Source organism: Vigna angularis, chromosome 9 (genome assembly GCF_016808095.1).
Source record: "Vigna angularis cultivar LongXiaoDou No.4 chromosome 9, ASM1680809v1, whole genome shotgun sequence".
In the NCBI taxonomy this organism is placed as follows: domain Eukaryota; kingdom Viridiplantae; phylum Streptophyta; class Magnoliopsida; order Fabales; family Fabaceae; genus Vigna; species Vigna angularis.
In genome coordinates this window covers 30780463-30805159 of record NC_068978.1, presented here as the reverse complement: position 1 = coordinate 30805159, position 24697 = coordinate 30780463, and the positions used below count along the sequence as shown (strand labels likewise).

Sequence of the window (24697 nt, the reverse complement as noted above, 5' to 3'; positions counted from 1 at the left end):
ATAAATTGATTCTACCCATTTTAACTCATAATTAAGCAACTTAGGAGTTTGATCAAGTCAAAAATGACCCAAAGATAGTCCCTAACCACTCCATTTTGTCTCAAACCTTCCAAATCAATATCTCACTCTCCATAACCTCTAATATGCACCCCAAAGTCATTCAAAACACAACCTATTGTCTACCATCCACTTCTAGACCATCTTTATACTAACTCACCACCCAAACAAGTCTCAAATGATCATATAACAGATCCTAAATCACCATTTCTCCCTTTAAACCATTTCTTATAAGACTCATCTATCAAAACCTCTCTTTTTGACCCGAAAATGACCTATAATTCTACTAACCTACTTCCCATCAACATTTCAACTAAAAATAATACCATAAATTCCTTAACAACATCATTCACCAAATTACTTCAATCCAACACAAATTCATACAAAGAATCAAGCAACACACAACTGATTTCACTCATCAAAACATAATTATCACCAAAACAATAATCTCAATTACAATTAAGTCATCACATCATCATAACAACCATCAATCATAAGTACTATTCACATAATCAAAATAGGTAGACATGGAAAAATAAAAATAAAATAAATAAAAACTAAATACTAAAAATTACGAAACAGATAAATCACAACACATTTATACATGTTACACGCACATAAAAGTCAAAACATAATAATTTAATTTTTTTTAAATTTTTTTTATTTAATTTTTTTTTAATTTTTTAATTAACAGACAAAATACATACGACACATATACAGAAAATAGAACATCACATCACAACACAAGATAAAACACAACACAATTAAACATGTTATACGCACAAACAAGACAATTTTTTTTTAAACAACAGCTAAATACAAAATACAACACAACAAAAATATAAAAGACAAAACATATATTACCACGTAATAAAAAAAACAGTAAAAATCTAAAACAAGAACCTGGAACTGAAGTGACAACGCCGCCAAAATTTGCTGAAGGTGTCGTTGTCGCCTACAAAAATATACAAGACAAAACACACAAAACACACATATTAACAAAACAAAAATTTACACAACAAAAATCTAAAACCAAACCTTCAGTTCGGTTTAAACATAAGCATTAGCTTCCCTTACCTTTTTGAAGACTACACCGTTCTAGAGAATCCTATTATGTTCTCACAACTCAAGCAGCTCTATTTGTACCTACAAACAATAGAAACACAATCAAGGTATACCGTTAGGACCACTGATCAATAAATAGTCTTATAGAAGACTCAAACATTATATGCAAAATGAGTGAGGTCCACATGCAACAGAAGAAATAAAGGAAGAAAAAGTGATCGAAACTTAACTTATTCAGATAGAGAAACGAATTAGTCTAAATTGAAGAGCTCGCTGCCAGGATCATTCTTACTTCTTTAATCATATGAGTAGAAAATAACTCCTAGAGAGAAGTAAAAAAACTCTAGAAAAATGATTTATATCTATTCTTACTTCTTTAATCATATGAGTAGAAAATAACTCCTAGAGAGAAGTCAAAAAAACTCTAGAAAAATGATTTATAGAGATATAATGTGTTTTAAATTAATGAAACTCGTTTATAACTAAACTATCTATAATTAAACAATTTAATGTTAGAATAATAAGTATTACTATTTTTAAACCACACTATCGTTTCTAAAACACTATTTTCTAGATATTTACATAATTAATTTATAAAAAACTCTTTTCCTTTATTTACTTTTCATTTTCTTCTCTAATACGTGTTTATTGAAATTTTTATCCATGTAACAAATTGTATGCACAAAATTTAGTATTAAAGACTTTTAAATTTTAATTATCAGTAATTCATTAAAACTCTAAAAATATTTAAATGTAGGATATTTTTCTAGCATGAAACTCCTCGTAATTCTATTTACATATAATTTGAGTAATAATTTTAAGAAAATGATATCTTTATTGTATGAGATAAAAATAAATTAATATTTTCACAAATTAAGTTTTCTTTTAAATTCAGAAAAAAGGCAAAAAAAAAAAAGTGCTTTTGAACTAAACTTTTACTTGTCACCCACATTGAGCACCACCAAATGTTATCTACAACGGATAGGATAGGAATAGCAAAACTGTCACTCTAAATTCTGTCTTCGCCGGAAAATGGCTTCAGCGTTCCTCACAACCGCCACAACCCCAACTTCTCTTTCCTTCGCCTCATCCTCCATTTTCCTCTCTTCTCACCAATTCCACATTCACAAATTCAACTTTCCAATTCTACCCCTCACCTCCGCCACCACCTCCCTCTCAATCTCCTGCAAGGCTTCTCCCATTCCCGTTCTTAATTTCTCCGGCGAGAAGGTCGGCGAGTCCTTCCTCGACCTCCGCTCCGCGCCGCCTTCAACTGCACGCGCCGTAGTCCACCGTGCCGTCGTAACTGACCTCCAGAACAAGCGCCGTGGCACGGCCTCCACGCTCACGCGCGCCGAGGTCAGCGGCGGCGGTCGGAAACCCTACCCGCAGAAGAAGACTGGTCGCGCGCGCCGCGGCTCCAACCGGACACCGCTCCGGCCTGGTGGAGGCGTCATATTCGGGCCCAAGCCTCGTGACTGGAGCGTGAAGATCAACCGCAAGGAGAAGCGGCTTGCGATCTCCACCGCGGTGGCCAGTGCCGCCTCGAGCGCCGTCGTTGTGGAGGACTTCGCGGCGGAGTTCGCGGAAAAGCCGAGGACGAGAGAGTTCATAGCGGCGATGAAGCGGTGGGGGCTGGACCCGAAGGAGAAGGCGATGTTCCTGATGACGGAGGTGCCGGAGAACGTGAGGCTGTCGAGCAGGAACATTGGGACGCTGAAGATGCACACGCCGAGGACGCTGAATTTGTTCGACATTCTGGACGCGGATAAGCTCGTGCTCACGCAGGATGCGGTGGATTATTTGAACCAGAGGTATGGGGCTGATTACTTGGGAAGTGATGATGAAGATGAAGAAGAAGAAGATGATTATGAGGGTGATGAAGAAGGTGTGGTGGATGGTGAAGAAGGTAAACTATTGGTGTTATAAATTTAATGAATTATTATTGTCATCACTCCACACTAAAATAACAGTTTGCACAACAGTGTTTATCGATCATAGAAGTTTTTACAGAGAAGTTTGTTCAAATAGGCTTCAAACTTGTGTATAAGTTACTTTTAGCCTGTATAGAAGTTATTTCAATTTCTTCTCTAAGAGCTTCTTTTAAATTTTGAAAAAATTATAGACAAATGTAGCCAATGTGGTTGTGTTAAGGTTGTGGAATGTCCAAAATTCTTGACACTACGCTGTGGACTGTTTTTTGAAACCTCAATAATAGTGAGTGATGATGAAGTAGTTGTTATTGCATAGTTGGTTTCAGTTTCCTATGATGGTTTAGAATTGCAGTTTGCAACCAGAACTGCTATTGCAATTTTTTAGGCTTATGCAACTGCATTGCGACCACAGTTGCAAATAAGGTTCTAGATTGTGGTCAAGGTTGCGGTTTTGTTGTGGTTCTTGATATCATAGAAAATTTTGGACAAGTGGGACTGAAGTGGTTGTGGAGACTCCATAGGTCTTGGTTGTATTGCATTTCTTCTGTTAGTGGATTGTGAAGAAAGTAAATGGTTGATTTTATAACTGTTATAAATTATAGGGTAAGATGTGTTTTCGGTCTATTTGTTTTCGGTTAAAATTAGTGAGTTCTTAAATTTTAAAAAATAATAATAATCAGTCCTCGCATTTTAATAAGTTAATTTCACTACTCCCTCTAGTATTCAAAGCTCAATAAAAAAGACAAAATTCACCAATTATAAAAAAAGTATGTGAAACAAAAATCTTTGCTCTTAAAATACATGGACCCAAACTAATGAAATTTGAGCGACTGGAAACACATTGTACTTTATTATAGTAATGAATGATGATGTTGCTGGTGCTCTTTGGCTAGATTGTGATTACATAGTTGGTCTTGGTTTCCTATGCTAGTTTAAAATTGCTGTTTTTGAGGTTTATGGTGCATTGCAACCATGGTTGTGGCCAAGGCTTTAAATTATGGTCAGTGTTCTTGATAGGAGGTTATTGGTGTATGAGAGAAGAAAGAAACGTTAGTTATTTAACTGTTTTACAGTTAGATAAGGGGCGGGAATGTTATTGTATAAATAGGAGTTTGGTAGTTGGAGAGAGGACTTTTGATTCGTTATTGTTTGTCTGAACAGGATAGTTATTTCCTGTTGGGGGAGGTTAGGCTCCCATACTTTGACTCTTCTTGTATTCTTTCTCTGTTCAATAATATTTCGGAGGTTATACAGTATTTTTGGCTGTTCTTTGTGTGTTGAGAGGGATATCGATTAGGTTTCTTTATAGGAAACCTATCAGTTCTAGTTTATGAACAAATGCAGCTGATGTGGCTGCGATTGCAGTGGTGACGACCCCAGAAATCTTGATGTCGCAGTTGCAATTGTGACTGTTATTTTAAAACCTTGGCGGTGTAGCTGCATTTCGGCTGCTGGTTTCCAAGGAAGTAAGGAGACTTCAAACTGCATTTGTGTTGGACATGAATTCATGTTGGATGTTTCATGGACTCTGTCAATAGAGATGAGAGCATCACCATTATTAGATAAGCTGTAGTAGTATTTCATATTGTGTCTAAAGTTCTCCACAAGTACGTTTAGGAAAATAAAGTAAGAAAGAAAAGTTAAATGAACTTCTTTTCAAGGTAAAATTAACTTACGTACAAGTTAATCATAGAAACTATCCCATCTTAGCTTTCCTAAAAGATTATTATAACTTATGTGTAAACTGATTTTAGCTTATGAAGTATATACCTTTTCTTATTCCTTTTTTTGTTTTGGAAGTGTTTATGGAGAAGTTTATCCAAATAAGTCTTTTGTCTACAAGGAGTCATGCTTGTTTTAAATCATTAACTCTTCAGATTTGTGTTTTGTATTAATTTTATGTTTGTATTATGGTCATGTCATATCTTGATAACACAGCAGAGTAACTGATTGTGTTATTATCAGTTACTCTTCATTCTCTATATATTTGTGTTTTCTCTCTAGTGTAAATAGATTAGTTAACATTTTCTTTGTAAGACCCTTTTCTCAGTTATTCAATATTCTTTCCCTTTCTCTGTTTTTCTTTTCCTTACATATCTGTAGTTGGTTTCCCGTGGTGTTTTACCCCCTTCTAGTTGGGTTGACATGATATGTGTGGGAAATTCGATTACTTGTGCTTGTATATTGTGAAGCATTTGATAAACCAGTTTGATGCCTCGCATGCCAACAATTTTGTGCCTATTGGAAACTAAGACTTATAATGCAGGCAATATGAATTTTGCCACTATTAATAATCCTTGTGTGGTGTTCATGTTTCTGCATTTTTTATTGCTAAGAAGACTCTGATATTGTTTTTTCGAATATTCTCCTGGAAAAGTCTCACCTATTTTCCTATTTGAAGTCATTGCTCACCATTACTAGGATTTAAGTTACATTTTGTTTTTACAAAATTATCGTGTCGGGCCATTTGAAAGATTAGAAGTCAATGCATTTCATTACAGTTGCTTAAATCTCAGTTTGATAGTTGTTCAGTCTTGAGGATGTTTGTAAACGTTTCACTGCACATTCATTAATCAACCTAGGATCTACTTTATGCTACAAATAATGTTTGTAAAAAGAGCTAATGATGTGTCTGATCGAAAGGATTCTGACCTTATTTGCTTATATTTGGTATACAGGAACTGCTACAGAGGATAGTGATGTGGTGAATTGAGGATTTAAAGTCTTGTTTGTGTCATTTTATAGAGGAAATTGCTGATACGGGGAATTGAAGGTCTAAAGTGTTATTTGTACTAATTTATATGTCTCTTCCCTTTCCATCTCGTTGGGATCCTTTATCCTGGTAATGTTAGCATGTAAGGATATTTTCTTTTGCCCTATTTATAATCAATTGTTTTGTATAATTATTTTTTGCATGCTGTTCCTCCCTTCCTAGGAAATTATTTTATTTCATATATTCTAAATATTGTAGGCTTTAGTTTGACTTTTATTTCATTATTCTTGTATTCTGTTTTGTGAGTGTAGATTTGTAGGTGATATAGTGTATGGGTGATTCAGTGCCATGATTTCTATTGAGAAAATGCCGCCAAATTCCAACCTCCACAGGACAAACTCTTTTTCAAAGTGAAAGGAGAAGATGAAAATGAGATGGAAAGATGATACAAAGTGTAGATTTGTATTCTGAAATTTATTTCTAGTCATACACATAATTATCAAAATAATTATAGTAATAACAATATAGGTAAAAAAGAGAGTAGGGACTATTATTCTTTATAATTTTTTTTTATAAATTATTACTTATCTTTGATTTATTATTTACAAAAATAGTTATTATATTTATACATATTTAATTATTACATTTATTGTTCACAAATCAATAATTTAAATTATACAGGACACTCACCGCTATTTTTTTTTTCAAATTTTTTCTTTCCTTTGTGAAATTTTCCATATCAAAATTACGAAAAAAAATTATTTCAAAATTTATAAATGCTAATTCTGTTAACTAGTTTTTCTTGTTTACGTATTTTCTAAATAATTATCACTTTAACTATGTTTTTGTAAATAAACTATTTTCTAAATTATATTCTATAATTATTTTTAAAATAACCTTTTAAAAAAATTGTTTTCCAAATATGTTTCTAAGTAATTACTTTTTAAAAATATTAAATTATAAATTCTCTTTCCTCTATTTTTAAATAAATAAATTTATAGAACTCCATCAAATTTTGAACTAATTTTTGTAGTAAAATTACACTTGATCAAGTTTAGAATTCAATTTTCTAAAATTCGAATTGTTACAATAAATGTTCCTATTTTAAGTAATTATTAAGTATGTACGGTATTGGGTGAAATAAAGATAAAGACTATGTCGAAGTCAAAATCAATAAATAAATTTATAGTGCAAAGCTGATTTACATCGTCATGAATTTTCTGTTTTAAAAGTGTCACTAACAAAAAATTATTTGCTTTAAGTAAGAACACCTTAAAGTAGAAATAAAAAATCCGTTTATATTTTTAAAAAATAAAATTATAATACCAAGCATAAATTAAAGTACGAGGGTCAATTATGACAATAATTAGGTCAAACTAAAAAAAAAATGAACTGAAGGAGCTTTCTTTTACATCAGAATAACAAGTTTAAATATTTTCCAACACTTACTTTTTTGGATTCATGCATCAATATTTATTAATGGAAGTATAGTGTGGCCCTACAATGGTGGCTTCATCATTCTCTCAGAGCTGTCAATTTCTCAACCTACTCCTACTTGCTTTCTACTTTTCATTTCAAAATTACTTATGTATATATATATATATATATATATATATATATATATAAGTTTCTCATTTTTTTAATTGTTAAATAAACTTTTGGCTTTTTCTTTTATGTACTTTCATTGTTATTATTATTATTGTGTCGAAGAAAAAGATTATAATATTTTCTTTTATTACACCATGATCTCTGTTCTCTAGTTCTCTAGTGTACTCTTTTTCTTTTTAGAAATTATAATGGTCCGATCAATTAATGGATTCTTAAAAGGTTCTTTAAATTTTTTTTAAAAAAATCTTTGCATAGTAGAAGAATTTCAATAGTTAATGAACTAAGAACAATAAATATTGAAAATAATAGGTAAAGATAAAATTCAAGAACACATAGACTTTTATTCTAATTTGATTTTTTTTATTACATTAAGTTAATCCACGCAATTGGAATTTTAACTATAATATTAAATTATCTAATGATAAGAAACACATATATAGTTAAAACAAGATAGACAAATCATTTGAAATTCTTTTTAAGAATATTTACAATATACTAACAATCACACACTATTTATGACACATAATAATCAAACATAATATTTTTCTATTCAGAATGTTTGAAATTAAATGTTTTACCAGGAACGTGAACATGGGTACAAGCCGACCAGAAGAATATGTCACAATAAAATTGAAATAGTTAATTCATTATCACAACAAAAATTAATTTATTTTATTTACTTTAACAATTATTTTTTTTCTTTTTCATACACAACCATTAGTTTTTAAGAAATTTAATAAACAAAGCAATATATTTATTACTTGTTTTGTATGTATACTATGGTCTAAAGGAGAATTATTTTTGTCGTCATTCCAAACTAATCTCTATAACATGCTGTAGAGTATCTCAGTATTAGGTGGAAATCACTACCAATAATTAATTAAAAAAATATTAATGTTTAGTTTAGGTATATATAATTAGTTCACGTTCCTAGTCCTTGCTTTGTCTATGTTGGCGCACATGTTTGGTAACTTTTGGAATAAATAATGAGATAAATGAATTATATATATCTTTATTGAAAACGTATTCTCATCACTTGACTTTTCAAAAAGTATGAAATTTATTAAAAAGCCATTTTCAATCGATTGAAATAGTAAAATTTTATGTTACTCATCCTTTTGTAAATAAGTCAGATTAATTGAGGAATCAACTAATAGACTCTTGGATCAATCACTCAAATTGATTGATAGGTTAATCTTGATATACTGATCGACTAGTAGACCGATTACACTGATCGATTGGCGAATTGATTAGCACATCCTTGAACTGATCACTTTGGTTGATTGATGAACGGACCAATACATTCTTGGGTCGATTATCTTGATTGACTGGCGAGCTGATTACCCTAATTGACTGATAAGCCAACCAATACACCCTTAGATCACCTAGATCAACTGACAAGATTGACTAGTACACTTTAGAGTCAATCCCCATAATGACTAACAAGACCAACCAGTTGCAGAATAAAGGTTATATTAACACTTAACCAATGATAACTGTGAAGTAACCAACTAATATTGATTATGATTAAGCAATAATTAGGTTAATAAAAAGGTGAAAACCCACAATAATAATTAGTATAAATAAAGGTCTAAAGTATGGTTATACACACATGCATGCATCATGTCAGGCCTCAGAAAATAGCGTGTGTAGTGGAGTCCACGTGGCAGCAGGAGGACGCGCCACCTCAGCAGCGCACATGGAGGCAGCAGCGTCTGACGCACCCACTGACGGACGCCAGACTGTCGCACGCAGAGCTGAGTCAGAGCATAGTGGGAACGTGCGTTCGGCGTAGTGGAATACACGTGTCCGCCTGGGAGTGGACGTCCGACATGGGCAGTCAGGGAGAACGTGCGTTGACAGAAGTGGATTACACGTGTCCGGCTCAGAATGAACGACCGTCCGTTATGGGTTGTCAGAAATTAGAAACATGCTTGCCAGAGTGTAACGTGCGTTGGAGTGGAGACGTGCGCTGGCGTGTGGAAAGCTGAAGCTGAGAATTTCTGAAATACTCTCCACCCTCTGCACGCTCCTCTCTTTGCTTCATTTCTGAAAACTCTTTCTCTCCTCCTTCTCTCTTCATTCTCTACTCTCTCTCTCTCTAGAAACCACTGTTTCATCCCCTCCAATTCTGGGTTCCGGCAGCGTGGAAGGACGCACGACATCCAGGGCTTCCAGAGAAGACGTTCGGTTGGCAAAGCTGGACTAGTAAGTCCTGTCCCCGCTCCCTGACGTTCGTTTTTCCTACCATGCAAACTCAGTTCTGAGTTGTACGTACGTCATCTTTCTTAAAGTAGTGTAAATCTGATTATTGGTGTTGGGGTTCGTTCGTATAGTTGGAGTGACGAGCGTTGACAGTAGGAAAACCAGTGTTGAGAGGTCGTGTCCTTGTGTTGTGGACGTTCGGTCATTTCCAGGTAAGGGAAGCTTATTTAATTTAACTGTTTGTGATGCATGCTGTGTTTGAACGTTCGTTATTTTACTGTATGGAAATAATGCATGATGGATGATGTGAATGAATGGTATGAACGTTCGTTTTTTTTGAGTGTATGATGTTGCTATGATTTATGTGGACGTCCGTTCTTTATTGAATGGAAATGAAACATGATTAAGTTATTTATGATGCATGAGATATGGGATGAAATGAGATATATGAATGAGATGGTTTTGGTATGAACGAATGAAGATATGAAAGTATGTAATGAGAAATAAACTGGAATTTGAAAATGAACTCCCCAAGAAATTTTACGTTCGTACTGAACGGTCATTGACCGTTCGGTTTTCCTTAAGTAACCTGGTTGAAATGTTAAATCTTTCATTTGAATAAAACTCTGGTTGAGGACGAGCGTCCTCGTGCTAAAATACTTTGCCTGTGCGTTCGTTGCTGAACGGTCCTTGACCGTTCGGTTTTCTTGATGAAAATAGTTGAAGTGGGATTTCTTCATTTGGTTAGATCCCTTGTTGAGGACGAGCGTCCTCGTCATTAAAATGCTATGCTTGAGCGTTCGGCCAAGCACTGTTTGTATCTGAGTATTCTTTGATAAATTTCCACTCTTTAAATCCCATAATATTATACGCTCGTTACTGAAACGGTCACTGACCGTTCGGTTTTCTTGGTGAACAAAATGGAAATGGGATTATATCATCCGGATGGAATCCTAGTCGAGGACGAGCGTCCTCCTGTTAAAATACTTCGCTTGAGCGTTCGGCCAAGAACTGTGCATCTAGTACTTTTGATACACACCTAACGTTCGTACTTTTTGACGTTCGGTCTCCAATCTAACTTTTGTCCAGAATAGCGTTCGGTCTCACACCAGCGCTCATCCAAAAGGGTGTTCGGTTTATACTGAACGCTCGTCCTTGATGGTGCTCGGTCATATATTGGTCGCTCGTTATAAATGAGACTCGGTCTTATACCGAGCGCTCGCTTAAAATGAGGCTCGGTCTTATGCTGAGCGTTCGTCCTAAATGACGCTCGGTATTATTCTGAGCGCTCGTACTCTTTCTCGTAAATTAGTCTCTGAAATTAACGTTCGTCCAATGAATAGTACCATACTTGGCCATTCCCGAAACGTAACTCTAACTCTGCCGTTCGTACTCTGATTCGAACGAGCGTCCTTTGGTCTTGCTCCCAGCGTTCGTCCTCGGTCTTTGGGGACAGAACGTTCGGTTCTGGTGATTTTCTTATGAATGATGAAAATGATTATGGAATGATATATGGTGAATGATGAACAATATATGAGAGGAAATGAAAGTATGAATGTATGATGAATAGTGAATGATGAACAATATATGAGATGAAATGAAAGTTATGAATATTGAACGAGCGTTCCAGGTAGGAACGACTCTTGGAAAATGTTGGAATTTGTAAAGTATGACCGTGGCCAGACTTAGCGGACGATCCGATCCTGATGTTCCGTGAGTACTCGTCCTCACATAGAGGGGGTATGTCATGCGTGGGAACGGTAGGAGGTCCTCGTCACATAACTGTAATTTGGACGGAACGGACTAACCTCGGGTGGCAGTTGATGAGAATGCCAGTTACCACATCACCCGGGTGCGCGATCGTCGTAGCTACACGGGAAATCATACAGTCCGGACAGTCAGTCGTGTATTGAGTTTTCTGTTATGCGTGCGTTGAAATGTACATGTATGATGAACTGTTTATGTGAATTTGTATGTTGATGCATGAGTTAAATTACATAAGCTTACCCTGCGTTTTTCCTTGTGTTGTCTCGTCTTGTACGTCCGTCTTGTCATTGCAATGATCATCCGTGTGGATGTGAGCAGAGGGAGACGGGCGTTTGGAAGAGGTGCTGAATGAAGAGAATCTGGTTGAAGTTGAAGTGAAGACCGAGCAGTGAGACGCTCGGCCATCTGTTGTTGGTTTGGGTGGTCGTTCGACCACTTCATGTTTTCGTTTTTAAGTGATGTTAGACTGTTCGGTATTTTCATGTGTAAACCGTTCGGTCAGTTTCAACTTACGTTCGGCTTTCATTTTATAATTCTTGTGGGACGTGCGGCCTTGTGCGTCCGTTCTGTAATATTGAAACAGTGCTCAAGGACGTTCGTCCTTGAGCATTCGTTCTCTCGTTCTGGATTGTTGTTTTTAGTGGAAAACTGTATGAATTATTGTTAAATGTGATTTTCTGAATATATAATTTTGGCTGTATTTTTGGGATGTCACACATCACAATATTTAATATTCTTTTACTCAAATTCTATCTAACTTGAATGTTGAAATGCTTTTGGTAGATATATTCTTAGTGGTGTAGATAATCAATAAGACAAAACTTAAAAGAATAATCAGAGCAAGAGATATCGAATGAATCTTTGAGGACCAATAAAATGGAAATTAATAGAGTGGAGATCGTTCAACTTTGTATAAACACATGATTTTCACCAAAATTAAGTTCCTTTCATAGTTAGACAATGTTAGTTAAAAACATTTTTAGTTATTTGATGAATGATAAATATGGTGAATAGTGGAATGCTATTATTTTAATCTAATTTATCTTTAAATCAATGAATAAAAATGTTCATTCCCAATCTGGAGAGTTAAAATGATTTAAATAGGCTGAGTATAGTTGACTTTTTACGAAAAATTTAAGATAATGCATAAGCTTCCACATGGCAAGATTATAATAATTTGCAGCACTCATAAGATTCCTTTGTGTTAGTTTTTTGACTCAGTTTAGGTCATCATAATACACTCAAATATGTTCTAAAAGCTAGCAATGTGAGGATTGAAAGATAAGAAAAAAAATGGAAAAAAATTGGGAAAAATATAAAAATAGAGAATATGTTGACAATTCTTTGCTTCTGTCCTAGTTATTCCCTTCGCTAGAAACAATCATTCACAATAATAAAAATTCATTTTTTGAAACCCTAAAGAAGTCTTATTTAAGAGCTTATTATCATCACATCTTTAATGATGTAGTAGTGTTGCATTTCTTTTGATACACTCTTATTTTATTTACATTTATAAAATGTTAAGATTTTAAAAATATAGCGCGAGATTTAGAAAATTACATAAATTTTAATTAATAATAAAACTTGCATTAAAAGAGTATATATATATATATATATATATATATATATATATATATATATATGTTGACTATCTTTCTCTTCAAAAGAATAATTCATTAAAAAATTATTTTGGTGTAAAGAAGAAGCAAGTTGATGGAAAAAATTGGACGAGTTTAGAATAAAATAAAACCAAAGGTATCTTATTTTAGAAAGAAACTAGAAAATAAAAAAATGTGAAAAGAATAAGGGACAAAATATATAGTAAATCCTACTAATTTTAAAACTGTTTTTCAACTAAAAATATACGTTAATTTCATAAAATTTTATCTTTAAAAACATCTTTTACCCTTGATTTTTATTATAAAGTTCACAGTTATTCTTTTGATAAATTAAATAACACGGTTGAGTCTATTAAAGAAAAAATGGTTTAGAATTTTAAAGTAGGTAAAGATGGTGACTGCAATCTAAAAGTTGACAACCACAGATAAAAAGTTGATGTGTACATATACAATTGGCATTACTATGGCATGATGATGATGCATATTAAGAATTTTCTACGTTAATGCCTGCCTCTAGTGATTCGTCTTTTATAGTATAATGAACTTTTGGTTTGAATATTCAACTATCATACATTTCCAGCAGCATGTGTTTCTTTATCTCAAGATTATTTTTTGATTTAACGAAATACTTTATGTTTAATTCAAATTTTATAATAAAAATAGGTTGTAACTTAATCTTATAAAATTAATTTAGAAAATAAAAATTTACTTTTGTTTATATATATATATATATTTATTTATATTTATATATTATAAATCTATTTTATATCTAGTAAAAAAATTTCAATATTTTTATTTGATGATATATAAATATTTAATATAAAACTAAATAATAATAAATGATTCAAACAATTTGATAATAAATGATATAACAAAATCGATAAACAAATTTTAATAGGTTAGATATCGATAAATTTGATATATGTAGTTACAAATCCGACTTCTCTAACTACTACTTTAATTTTGAACACGAAGTTAATCGTTATCCTTACAAGGAAGTTGTTCGAAACATCCATTACTTTACCTTATGTTAAAGAAAAATATTATTTTACATATCTAAATTTTTTATATTTATTTGACATAATCTTTCTTGTTTTTTTATTATATTTTCTCTTAAAAAAATATAAAAATTTATATTTTTATAATCATTTTATCTTTATTATGTATAAAATAAATGTAAAAATGTGTCCAAAGTACCGTTATTCTATACTAAACTATTATATTATACATACAGCTTTTATCTGTCACATATTGACTAACTATGCCACTTTCCAATTTGTGATTTGTACGTTAGCTTCGAAGAAGAAATTATGGGAAAAGAATCTGAATGCATTAGGTAGAAGAAAGCTGAAGAAGAGGGTGACAGACAGAGTCAATAACCACTCACTATTTTATCCACATTTAGTTATAGAAAGTTGGTGACACAGTAAATGGAGTTGGTGTTATATATATAACCCTCCTTGCACAGCATTTTATTGTCACTGCCACAGCACAGTTTCCTCTAATCACAACCTTAAACTTTGTTCTTCTCTACATTATTTTTTGAGAAAAAAATAGACAGAGGCCATAGACATGGCAAAAGCAATTGCAGCTTCTTTCTTGGTTCTCATGCTCGCTTTTCCCACTGTCTTTGGTGTTGACTATGATGTTGGTGACAGTAATGGATGGGCCTCACAGGTTGATTACACCACCTGGGTCTCTGGGAAAACTTTCCATGTTGGTGACAACTTGGGTAAGTCTTCTTCAAGTTTTTAATATGCAGAACATCCATGGTTCCATTGTTTTTTCATGACTTCTGTCGTAAAACTCAGAAGTTTAAATATGCGAAGATTTTCATCATGCTAAAGCTAACTAATTTGTCGTGTCTTACGTTAAAAAACAAAAAAACAGTGTTCAAGTATGATTCCAGCCATGAAGTTGATGAGGTTAATGAGAGTGGCTACAGCAGTTGCAGTTCAAGCAACCTCATCAAGAACCACAATGATGGAAACAGCAAAATTGCATTGTCTGCAACTGGGAACAGGTACTTCATATGCCCCAGAGCAGGGCACTGTGCCGGAGGCATGAAGCTGCAGATCAATGTGGTGGCTGCCAATTCCACCACCCCAACCACCCCTTCAACCCCTTCAACACCGTCTTCTCCGCCGTCTGAGTCAGGGACACCTTCAACCACCAACAGTACTTCACCACCGTCAACTAACGGAGCAGTTGGAGTTTCCGGCAGCATTGGGCTTCTGGCGGCTGCTTCGGCAGTTGTTCTTGGTTTCATGGGCTAGGGAAGAGACAGTGCTTTTCATCTTTCTTCATCAATATGTTCTTCTTTTTTTTTTCTTTTTGAGTTGCTGCGAGCTTCATTTGATTCACATGTTTCCCTCATCATCTTCATCTTCGTGTTTATTATCCTTTGACTTTTGAAAACACATTTCTTTTCAACTTTTCCTTTCTATTTCATTTAATTATAGGGTTATGTAATAAAATCATTTTTTCTGCCATCCAATTATATAAATACTTGTGCATAATAAATTATATTAAAAAAATATACCAACAATAATTCCGATTAATTAATAAATTTTTTAATATTTTATAGATGACAAATGATTCTGTCTCCAAAGATATTATTTAAATTAATTTTAATTTTGACGAGAAATTATATATTTATCAAATTCATGAGTAATATTTGATATTTTAAATTGAAATTGAGAAAGAATGAATTTATACTATTGGTCTTCATTCCACGTAAGTTTCCAATATTATTATTTTAAATTTATTATGTAACTTAAAACTTTTATATAAATTTTTCTTTTTATTTTCACTTTCTATTTACCTACGATGATGTTGTCGTTTTCTTCATTTTGTTTTGTGATATTTCAGTTAGCAATTATTAACCATGAAACAATTCTATTCCAGTTAAGTGGTGGTCGTTTTCACAATGCAAAAAAGATAATAGAGATATTTATTAAGAAAAAGAAATGAGTTTTAAAATAAAATATATATATTTATATTTTGTTTCGGATTCAAATCCGAATCAGTCAATATTATCCATTTTAAAGTTTATATTTCATTATTGTTTTTAAAAATCATTTTAAAGATTAAAAATAGAAAAAGAATATTTAAAGTAGATTTTATCTTAATTTTTTTCCTTAATTTTTAAATATTTAAGATTATTGAACGTGATAAAAATACAAAATATTTTAAATTAGTTATTATATTAAGAATACAACTGGCATGAACACCATTAACAATTATTTTATAATTAGTAGTTATAGATTGAGGCAACCACTACCACTACTACCACATGCTTATCACTTTCAATAGTAGCCTTCGTGTTCAACTTTTATTGTAGATAATTATTCTTTCACAATATTTATTTATTTGCCAAAAGATCACTACAATAATATATTCTGTTGACAACTATGAAGTTGGTAGACTTGAAGTTTTGTAAATAAAATTTTAAATTTATTTCCTGTCAATTAAAAAATATGTCTGATAAAACAAATCTCAGTTAGTCAGATATTTTGATGAAAATTAATTATAAATAAAACAACATCACAAGAAAATCATTAAATTTCAAACTATGCAAATTTTAACTATTTATTATTATTTATTTCACATTATTTTTTTAAATTTTAAAAAACTTTAAAATAAATAATAACAAGTTAAAATTTTAACAATTAATTTTAAATATTAATTTAGACTCTAATTCACAAATTAATTATAACTTTTTATTAATAATAAATTATTTTAAATATTAATAATTTTAATTTATAAATGATGTCTAAGTCAATATAATAACTAACGTTTTGTTACTAAATTTAGTTGTTATTTAATACTTTTTTTGAATATCAATAAATATTCCTTACATATAATTAAAAGAAACCATTTCATTAATAGGATACAATAATTTTAATTCTTTGTTGAATTTTTTTATTATCTATTTACTGTACTTTCAAATATATTCATGAATATTGATTTTGATATTTTAAAATATATTAAAAACTTTTTTAATATATCAATATTAGTATATTTTGAAAACTTAGTAGAATGACAATCCAAACTATTTTACTTTTACTATTTATTTAGACTAGAATAGAGTAGGAAATAAAATATAAAAAAAACTTGTAGATTTAATGGCATCCTTCTTTAATTATACATGAAGCTTTATATTAAAAATTTGTATTAGTAACTAATATCACATAATGAAACTCCAAATTGGAAAGAGATTAATATATTGTTATGGATGAGTACTAGTAATGGTGCAAATTAAATATTGTTGGTAGCTTTATTCTTGGGATTATGTGTATATATAAAGGCACATTTTCCCAAATTTAAAATGGCTTAAAGACAACTAGATGGATTAGTTAGGTATGGTCAAATTAATTATAAACTTCAATCACACAATACCTCAAAAGAAAATGCTTCATGTGGGTCCACTTCCTATTCTTTATATAATCACAACTTCAACTCCTCCACCACCATAACTTAATTAACCTATAATTATAGATTAAATTTTCAATTATGAACTTCTAATGTCAACACTCAGACAAAAATATTCAAGTTTTGTGGATACTTACAAAGACATTGGTAAAAGACTTTGCCAGCAAATTATACTTAATTAACCTAACCCTAAGACTTACACTATGAATTACATTTTAATTTATATGTAAGATTTTCAATTATGGAGTTTTAATGTTAAGATTTGTCAAAGATATTGAAGTTCATATATAGTTATAAAGAAGTTGACGACTTCACCAACAAAAGTGTAACTTAATTAACCTATAAGACTCATAATACGAATTAAATTTTAATTTACATATTTTTTTATCCATAAAAAACCCTTTATGTTATATTTTTTAATTATATTTTTATGTTATATTTTTAATTAAATTTTTATTTAACTTTTTTTTATGTAGTATTCAAATTTTATACTTTTCCAATTGAGTTCTTATGTCTATTTTTTTTTGTTAATTGATTTCTTGTTTCATCATCTTATTTTCTTATCTTCATGTATTAAATAATAAAAAATTATGATTAATAAAATAATATTATATATAACAACAAATAACTTTTATCATTTTAATATCTTAAAAAAAAAACAAATGAACATTTTTAAATGAAACGGATATGGAAAAATGGAGTAGAATCCGTGAGGGATGGGTGGGGTGTAGCTGCTCAGTAAAAATAAATGAATAAAAATAAAATTTTTAAATTAATTAAAAAATTTAAATGATAAAAGTAAAATGATTTAAACCTGAGAATAAAATTGAAATTAAAATAATTTGAAGGGGAGGAAGCATGGTGTGGTGTTGGCAACACCCTTCTTATTATTTTGTAGTGGAAATGAACATTGCTATGGGTATTAAACTTTGTCTATTGCTTTTTACACCCCATAAATTATTAACTGTACATCCATAATAAGAGAAAAATATTTCTACACCCTTCATTACCCTACTACAGTGTTTTTGCTTTCAAGTTTCTATGAAAAAGATCAATTTGATATAAAATTTACTAATTTTGTAAACTAGTATAATTCTGATGCTTGGGATTTGATGCACAATATTCAAAATGATATTCCTAAGAAAAATATAGCATATTGAAGAACAACAACAACCTTCATTTGTGACTGCTTAATATATGATATAAACATTAATAACAAAAAGTTGGAAGGAAGATCTTAAAACATAAAAACAAGGGATCACTTTCTATAATATATTGCATAGTAATTAAGTTACATGTAACTCAAAAGCATTGATCCTTGCATCATACATGGTTCTGCAATTGGGAGTCACATATGGAACCCCAAAGCATTCAACCTTATTCCAACATCAAACACACGTACATTACAAAAATATCGATAAACACAGCATAGTACATATAATGTCTCGTCCACATGACATTTATTTATAATATAATGCTTATAAGTTGCTCTTATTCCACCAGAAGGAACTTAAACAGTTTTAATGAAAGGTCTTCCTCCTTTCTCCATAGATTTCCTTTTCAGACGCAACTGCCTCTCTGCATATAATTTCTCAGCCAACCTTAAAAACAAACATCCTCTCAAAATTAGCATTCAATATATAATTATCAACTAACAAAAATCTATCTTATATTGATAGTGTTTGTTGATGGTAGAGAGAGCCTAATAGCTCATTCTTTTATATACAAATTAGTTATTGTGATTAAAAAAATAAGAAAATATTTTTTTAACAATTTTTTTACAACTTTTTATAACTTATGTGATAGTTTGTGATTGGTTTGTTTCAAATATACGAACCAATAAAATAGTGATACATAATTTATTGTCAAAAAATTGTTAAAAAAAGTTGTTAACATATCATGGTTCTTTTGCCATCTATGTTCAAAATTAGTAGCAGAAAGATTTACATAATATGTTAACAATTTTTTTAACAACTTTTTGATAATAGACTGTATCGCTATTTTATTGGTCTGTATATTTAAAATGGACCAATCACGAACTATCACGTGTTATAAAAAAAGTTGTAAAAAAAAGTTGTTAAAAAGACTTTTTCTGTGGCAAAAACAATATTGAGAAAACTCACCTGTCAAGAGCTTGAGCATTTGTGTGGTCTAGTTCAAAGGGTTCAAATGTATTCACATTCATCCTCTTGACTTTTTGGGTCAAGAGACCCTTTCCCACCTTTTCAAGGTTATCCATGTTCTTTTTAGAAGCATCATCCATTTCATTCATGGATGGAGGGAGGTTATACTCCTGCAATTACATATATATAATCAATAATTTTAACTTTTACATGTTAAATTCATTTCTTCTGTTATAAGTATATCGAAACATTTATGCAGAAAAACCTAACTGTGTATACCTGAATTCGAAGATAGTTATCTGCAGGTAAGAGGGCAGGGAAGATTGTGGCAAGGTAGTAATGAGTAATGCCTGTACTGAACATAGCTTCATAAAAAACTTGTGTGTGTGAGCTTAGCCAGAAAACTTGGCACGCATCATCAAAGATGTTTCCTAACTTGTCCTTAGGTTTTGGTATTCCAGTTCCTAATGACAGCAACAAAATTTCGTTTTCCCCGTTGTGTTCTTGTATCACTTCACTCACAGCAGCCATGGCCTAAAGTATTCATTCAAATTTCATCTTCTCAAACTCTTCACATATATATATATATATATATATATATATATCTCCATATTTGTTGCACCAAATTCACTATAGTCTTAACTAGGTTAAAATCTCACTACTACCATCTGTCAATACTATGTAAAAAAAATATATTTATATGTAAAGAACACATTAAATTATATTTTATTCAATGGTTTTAATAAATATTTCATGTTTAATCATTAAAGTAAAAGAATAGAAACTGATAATGAAGTTACAATCCTGACAATAAATAACTATGTATGTGGGTGTGTATATTTTTTCCTCCACGTATGAGTATACTTAAACAAATTTTATTGCTGCTGGTATACAAAATAGATATACACATACTATTTTAATTAAGTAAAAATAATTTAATATTTTAAAATAATTTCACATAAAATATAGATGCAAATATGTTTTTACTTCTTCACATATAATAATTTTCCCTTTACATCCATCCGATATTTTTTCTTTTGATTCTTGATATTTTATTTTTGTTTCTGTAAAATATTTATTTTTTTGTTTGTTTTAAACTACATAATACTTTTATTTCAGATTAGTCCCTTTGAAAAAAATTCACAGTGACTAAAAACAAATAATCTATATATTACAAGGGTTGAAAAATTAGAAAAAAAGAGTGAACAAAAATATGTAAAAATAAACTCAAGTTATTCATATATCCATCCACATGTAATAATATATATATATATATATATATATATATATATATATATATATATATATATATATATATAAATTTGAGTTATTGATGAATATTTACTGGATTGTTAGCGGCCAGACCACCATCAATCAAATCAAATTGAACACCATCATTCTGAAATGGGTGGGGTGGAAGATAAGTTGGTGCAGCCGAAGTGCCAAGACCTATATCTGACAGTTTCGCATTCAAGTAGCTTTCTGTCTTCAGCTGCATCATCCAAGAATCACCAAAAATATTCAATTTTATAACACATTTTCATGCAAACATGTACACAATTTTATTATAACATGCTAACCTTGTAGTTTGAGAATATAACTGGTTGGATTTTCTTCTCGTCAAAGGTTGGTATTACCACGTTCGTCAATGTCTCATTCAGTCGTGTTTCTCTCAATAACTCAACAGTTTTTCCTTTTAAGAACTCTCCATCGTACTTCGGACAACTTAAGAAGTGACTGCATGTTGCATTGCAAGAGTCAAAACGTTTAACCAAAAAAGTAAAAGAGATTCATCTTTTAAATGACTTTTTCTGTCAGATTTCTCATCAAACACCTCCTCAAACTTATAGAAATCAGTGGATAAACATAGTTATATCAGCTAGTGTTCCATTATTGTTCAAGGTTTATACTTATACCTAGGAAATATTTCAGGACCATTTTTCTTGTAGAATTGTACAACCTCCGATGGAGTATAGAGAGGTTGATGGGAGTGAGATGAGTTTGGAGCTGCCAGCATAAGAGTCATGAGTCCACCAGTGCTTGTTCCTGATATCACATCGAAATAATCTGCCAACGATGTTCTTGGATCCTTAGCCTGCGACAAAAACACAATCTCATATGTTACAAATAATATGGTCTTTAATTCTACAATATATTCAACAAAATCAAATTGTAGATTCATTAGTCAATAACATCAGTTCGAAGGTTCATCGACAAACATAAATACTAATAACATCTAACCTTAATTATATATCTAACCCTAATTATATAAGAGATCGACATCTTTTTATCAAAACTTTAATAAATTTTTATACACGAGACTTAGACTCGAATTTTCAACAAAGTAGTGATACTATTATCGTAACTCACTTTTTTCTTCTCCCCTATATATTCTCTCTTTTCTATTTTCTTAAGCAAATTATATAGTTAACCCTCCAAAGAGAGCACTAACCATTCCAAAAAAATTATTACAAGAGTTTGCAATAACTGTTCAAGGAAATTATATATATATATATATATATATATATATAACGTGTGTAAACACTTTTCCTCTTCATATGTTGCTTTTTGGGGAAAGTGAACTAAGTATACATATATAGTTCTAAATAGATTTTAAAGAAAACTTACTAATTATAAGAAAAAGCCATAAGGATTATTGATAACTTTGCCTAAAAAGATTAACAGTCTCATACACTTCTTTGAAAGGATAAAAAATATATAGTTAACCAAATCCTTGATGACAAGAATACATATGCTAAGTTTTAAAGCTTAAAAAGTTGGAAGCCACACATATATAATATAGTAGAAAATGGACCTTAAGAGCATTGTCCAAGTAAATAAGAACAGTGGCAGGAATAATTCCTTTGATGCCACCACCATCTATGCTTAGAATGGAAACATGATCTCCATAGGTTGCAGGTGGCAATGGTGTATTGAATGCAGCCATGAGTTGGCTGCAAAACACCAAAGCAAACAAGAGGAATGGAGACATTATCAAAGTTTTCCAAAGAGAGAAAAGAAGAAAGGTGTGAAATAGAGAATGAAGAACTTGAGAATACCTCTCGAATGTGGAGGCTATTTATAGACACTATCTAAGTGTTCAAGGACAGAATAGAAGGGTGTGAAATGGAGAATAAACAGCTTCAGGATTCCTCTCTAATGTGAAGGCTATTATACTTTTTTTTTTTTGCTATCACGCAAGTAGAAAAATTAGAAAAATAGTCTCAATTTTTTTTTGTTATTATAAAGGTGTTTATTGCTTGCATAATTTTAAGTTCGTGAGTAATTTACTAGGACCACTTAGAATGTACAATTATATGATTTTAAGAGTTAATAACATTCTGCATAGGTTCCTCGGACCATTTTTATAGTAAACTATAACCATTTTGAAAGACATTAGGTTTTCAAAGAGTTAATATATTTAACATTAGGTTTTCAAAAACTTTCTATGATTTTAAGAGTTAACATTCTGCTTAGGTTCCTCTAACCATTTTTATAGTAATTTATAATCATTTTGAAAGACATTAGGTTTTCATTATTTTTGTATTATTTAATAATATATTTAATGTCCCTAATTTTATAATAACTGTTTAAGAGAGGTTCAAACAAGTATGTCTATTATAATGAATGACGAAGCTTGAGAGGATGTACTAATGTGAAAAAATTCATATTTATTGGAAATCTAAGTGTAACTTAAAGTCACAAATTGAGTAGAGATAAGAAAATTGAATCCCATATAAAGAAAAAGACTCATAAACTCATTTTTTTTTAAATTTTTAAGTTGGACATTATATTGGAAGTCTCACATTAACTAAAGATAAGACCAATTCACAATATATGAGTGAGTGCAAACCTTATATTATAAGTCAGTTTTGTAAGGTTAAATTAAGTAAAATCTATTTTTTAACATGGTATCAGAGTCATGAGTTAGAGTCTATCGAAACAAATTTTTTGCTGAGCCTATTGTTCCACCCGCTATTGGAACATTATTAGACCACCAATTAATATCTAGTTTCATATTCGAGATGTATATAACTTCGTATGATGAGGGTACATTGGAGATTCCACATAAACTAGATATAAGACAAATTTATAACATATAAGTGAGTACAAAACTTATCTTATATAAATTTTGTGAGATTAAGTTAGATAAAGTTTACTCTTAATATTATATAAAGAAAAAAAGAATATATATATATATATATATATATATATATATATATATATATATATATTAAGAAATAAAAATAATGATTTTATATTCTTAGAGATAAAACTAAAAAATTAAAAGAGTGAAAATATTACTTTTGATTAGTTTTTGTAGAGGTTAAAAGTATTCTTATTTATAATTCTAATATAATCCGAAAACCTATTTAAAATTTACTTTGACTAGTTAAAAATGTAATCTAAGTTTTGAAAAATCGATTTAAATTTTTTTAAAACTGGAATAAACCTTTGATGGCTCATTTTCATTTTCGTTACAAATAATTTTTCTATTATGAAAAGTTGAGGTAATTGGGTTTGAAATCAAAATAGAATTCCAAGATCCAGAGAGATATTTATTTACCTCATCGAATTAAATTATCATTAACGAAGATTTTAAAACATTGAAGAATTATATTCATGAAAACAAAAAAAAAGAAATCTAAACTCCTTTTTCTTTTTAATCTTTCATCCTATAACCATATTTTTACTAGAAATAAAAAATATACTCATGTTCATACTACTATTTGAATTCATGCTGTGTTTACGAAAATATATAAACTGATCGGTATATATAAATAACATTTAACGTTTTAAATTAAATGTATAGATCTAAATTTGTTTTCTTTGTATTCATGTTCACTTTAAATTAGTAATATATATTTTTATTATTTAATATTTTACTTAAAGAATTATATAGTTATTAATTTTTTTATTAATTTTTTCATTAAAAAGAAAGAAATATATATTTTTCATATTAAATGTTGTATTTATCATATTCATTTTACTTGTTGTAAAGATGCTATTTAATAAATAACTGGGGTTTAAAATTTGATATGAATTGTAAAAGAACCTTTAACAAAAAGTAGATTAAAATTTTCAATTAATATTCTTTAAAACATGTGTTTTGCAAATTTCCAATATCATAAATCTGATATGTTATCCATAACATACTTTTTCTGTCTTTCA

General features: G+C 30.5%; 3 protein-coding genes across 3 annotated transcripts; 2 read left to right on the top strand and 1 right to left on the bottom strand.

The window, feature by feature from the left end:
* The first annotated feature begins 2065 nt into the window (after positions 1-2065).
* Positions 2066-5959, top strand: LOC108346911 (50S ribosomal protein L4, chloroplastic). Its single transcript, XM_017585976.2, has 2 exons — positions 2066-3031; positions 5735-5959. Exons 1-2 carry the CDS (start codon positions 2155-2157, stop codon positions 5767-5769), a joined length of 912 nt encoding a protein of 303 aa, XP_017441465.1. The 5' UTR covers positions 2066-2154; the 3' UTR covers positions 5770-5959.
* An 8473-nt stretch (positions 5960-14432) lies between these two features.
* LOC108347137 (uclacyanin-3) lies at positions 14433-15401 on the top strand. Its single transcript, XM_017586282.2, has 2 exons — positions 14433-14700; positions 14859-15401. Exons 1-2 carry the CDS (start codon positions 14541-14543, stop codon positions 15242-15244), a joined length of 546 nt encoding a protein of 181 aa, XP_017441771.1. The 5' UTR covers positions 14433-14540; the 3' UTR covers positions 15245-15401.
* Positions 15402-18639: 3238 nt separating this feature from the next.
* Positions 18640-22559, bottom strand: LOC108347020 (patatin-like protein 1). The gene is made up of 7 exons (XM_017586111.2): positions 22341-22559; positions 21442-21620; positions 21106-21262; positions 20871-21017; positions 19805-20059; positions 19526-19695; positions 18640-19003 (listed from the first exon to the last, which is right to left on the bottom strand). The coding sequence occupies exons 1-7, from the start codon at positions 22515-22517 to the stop codon at positions 18913-18915; spliced, it is 1176 nt and encodes a 391-aa protein (XP_017441600.1). The 5' UTR covers positions 22518-22559; the 3' UTR covers positions 18640-18912.
* Between the last annotated feature and the right edge of the window lie 2138 nt (positions 22560-24697).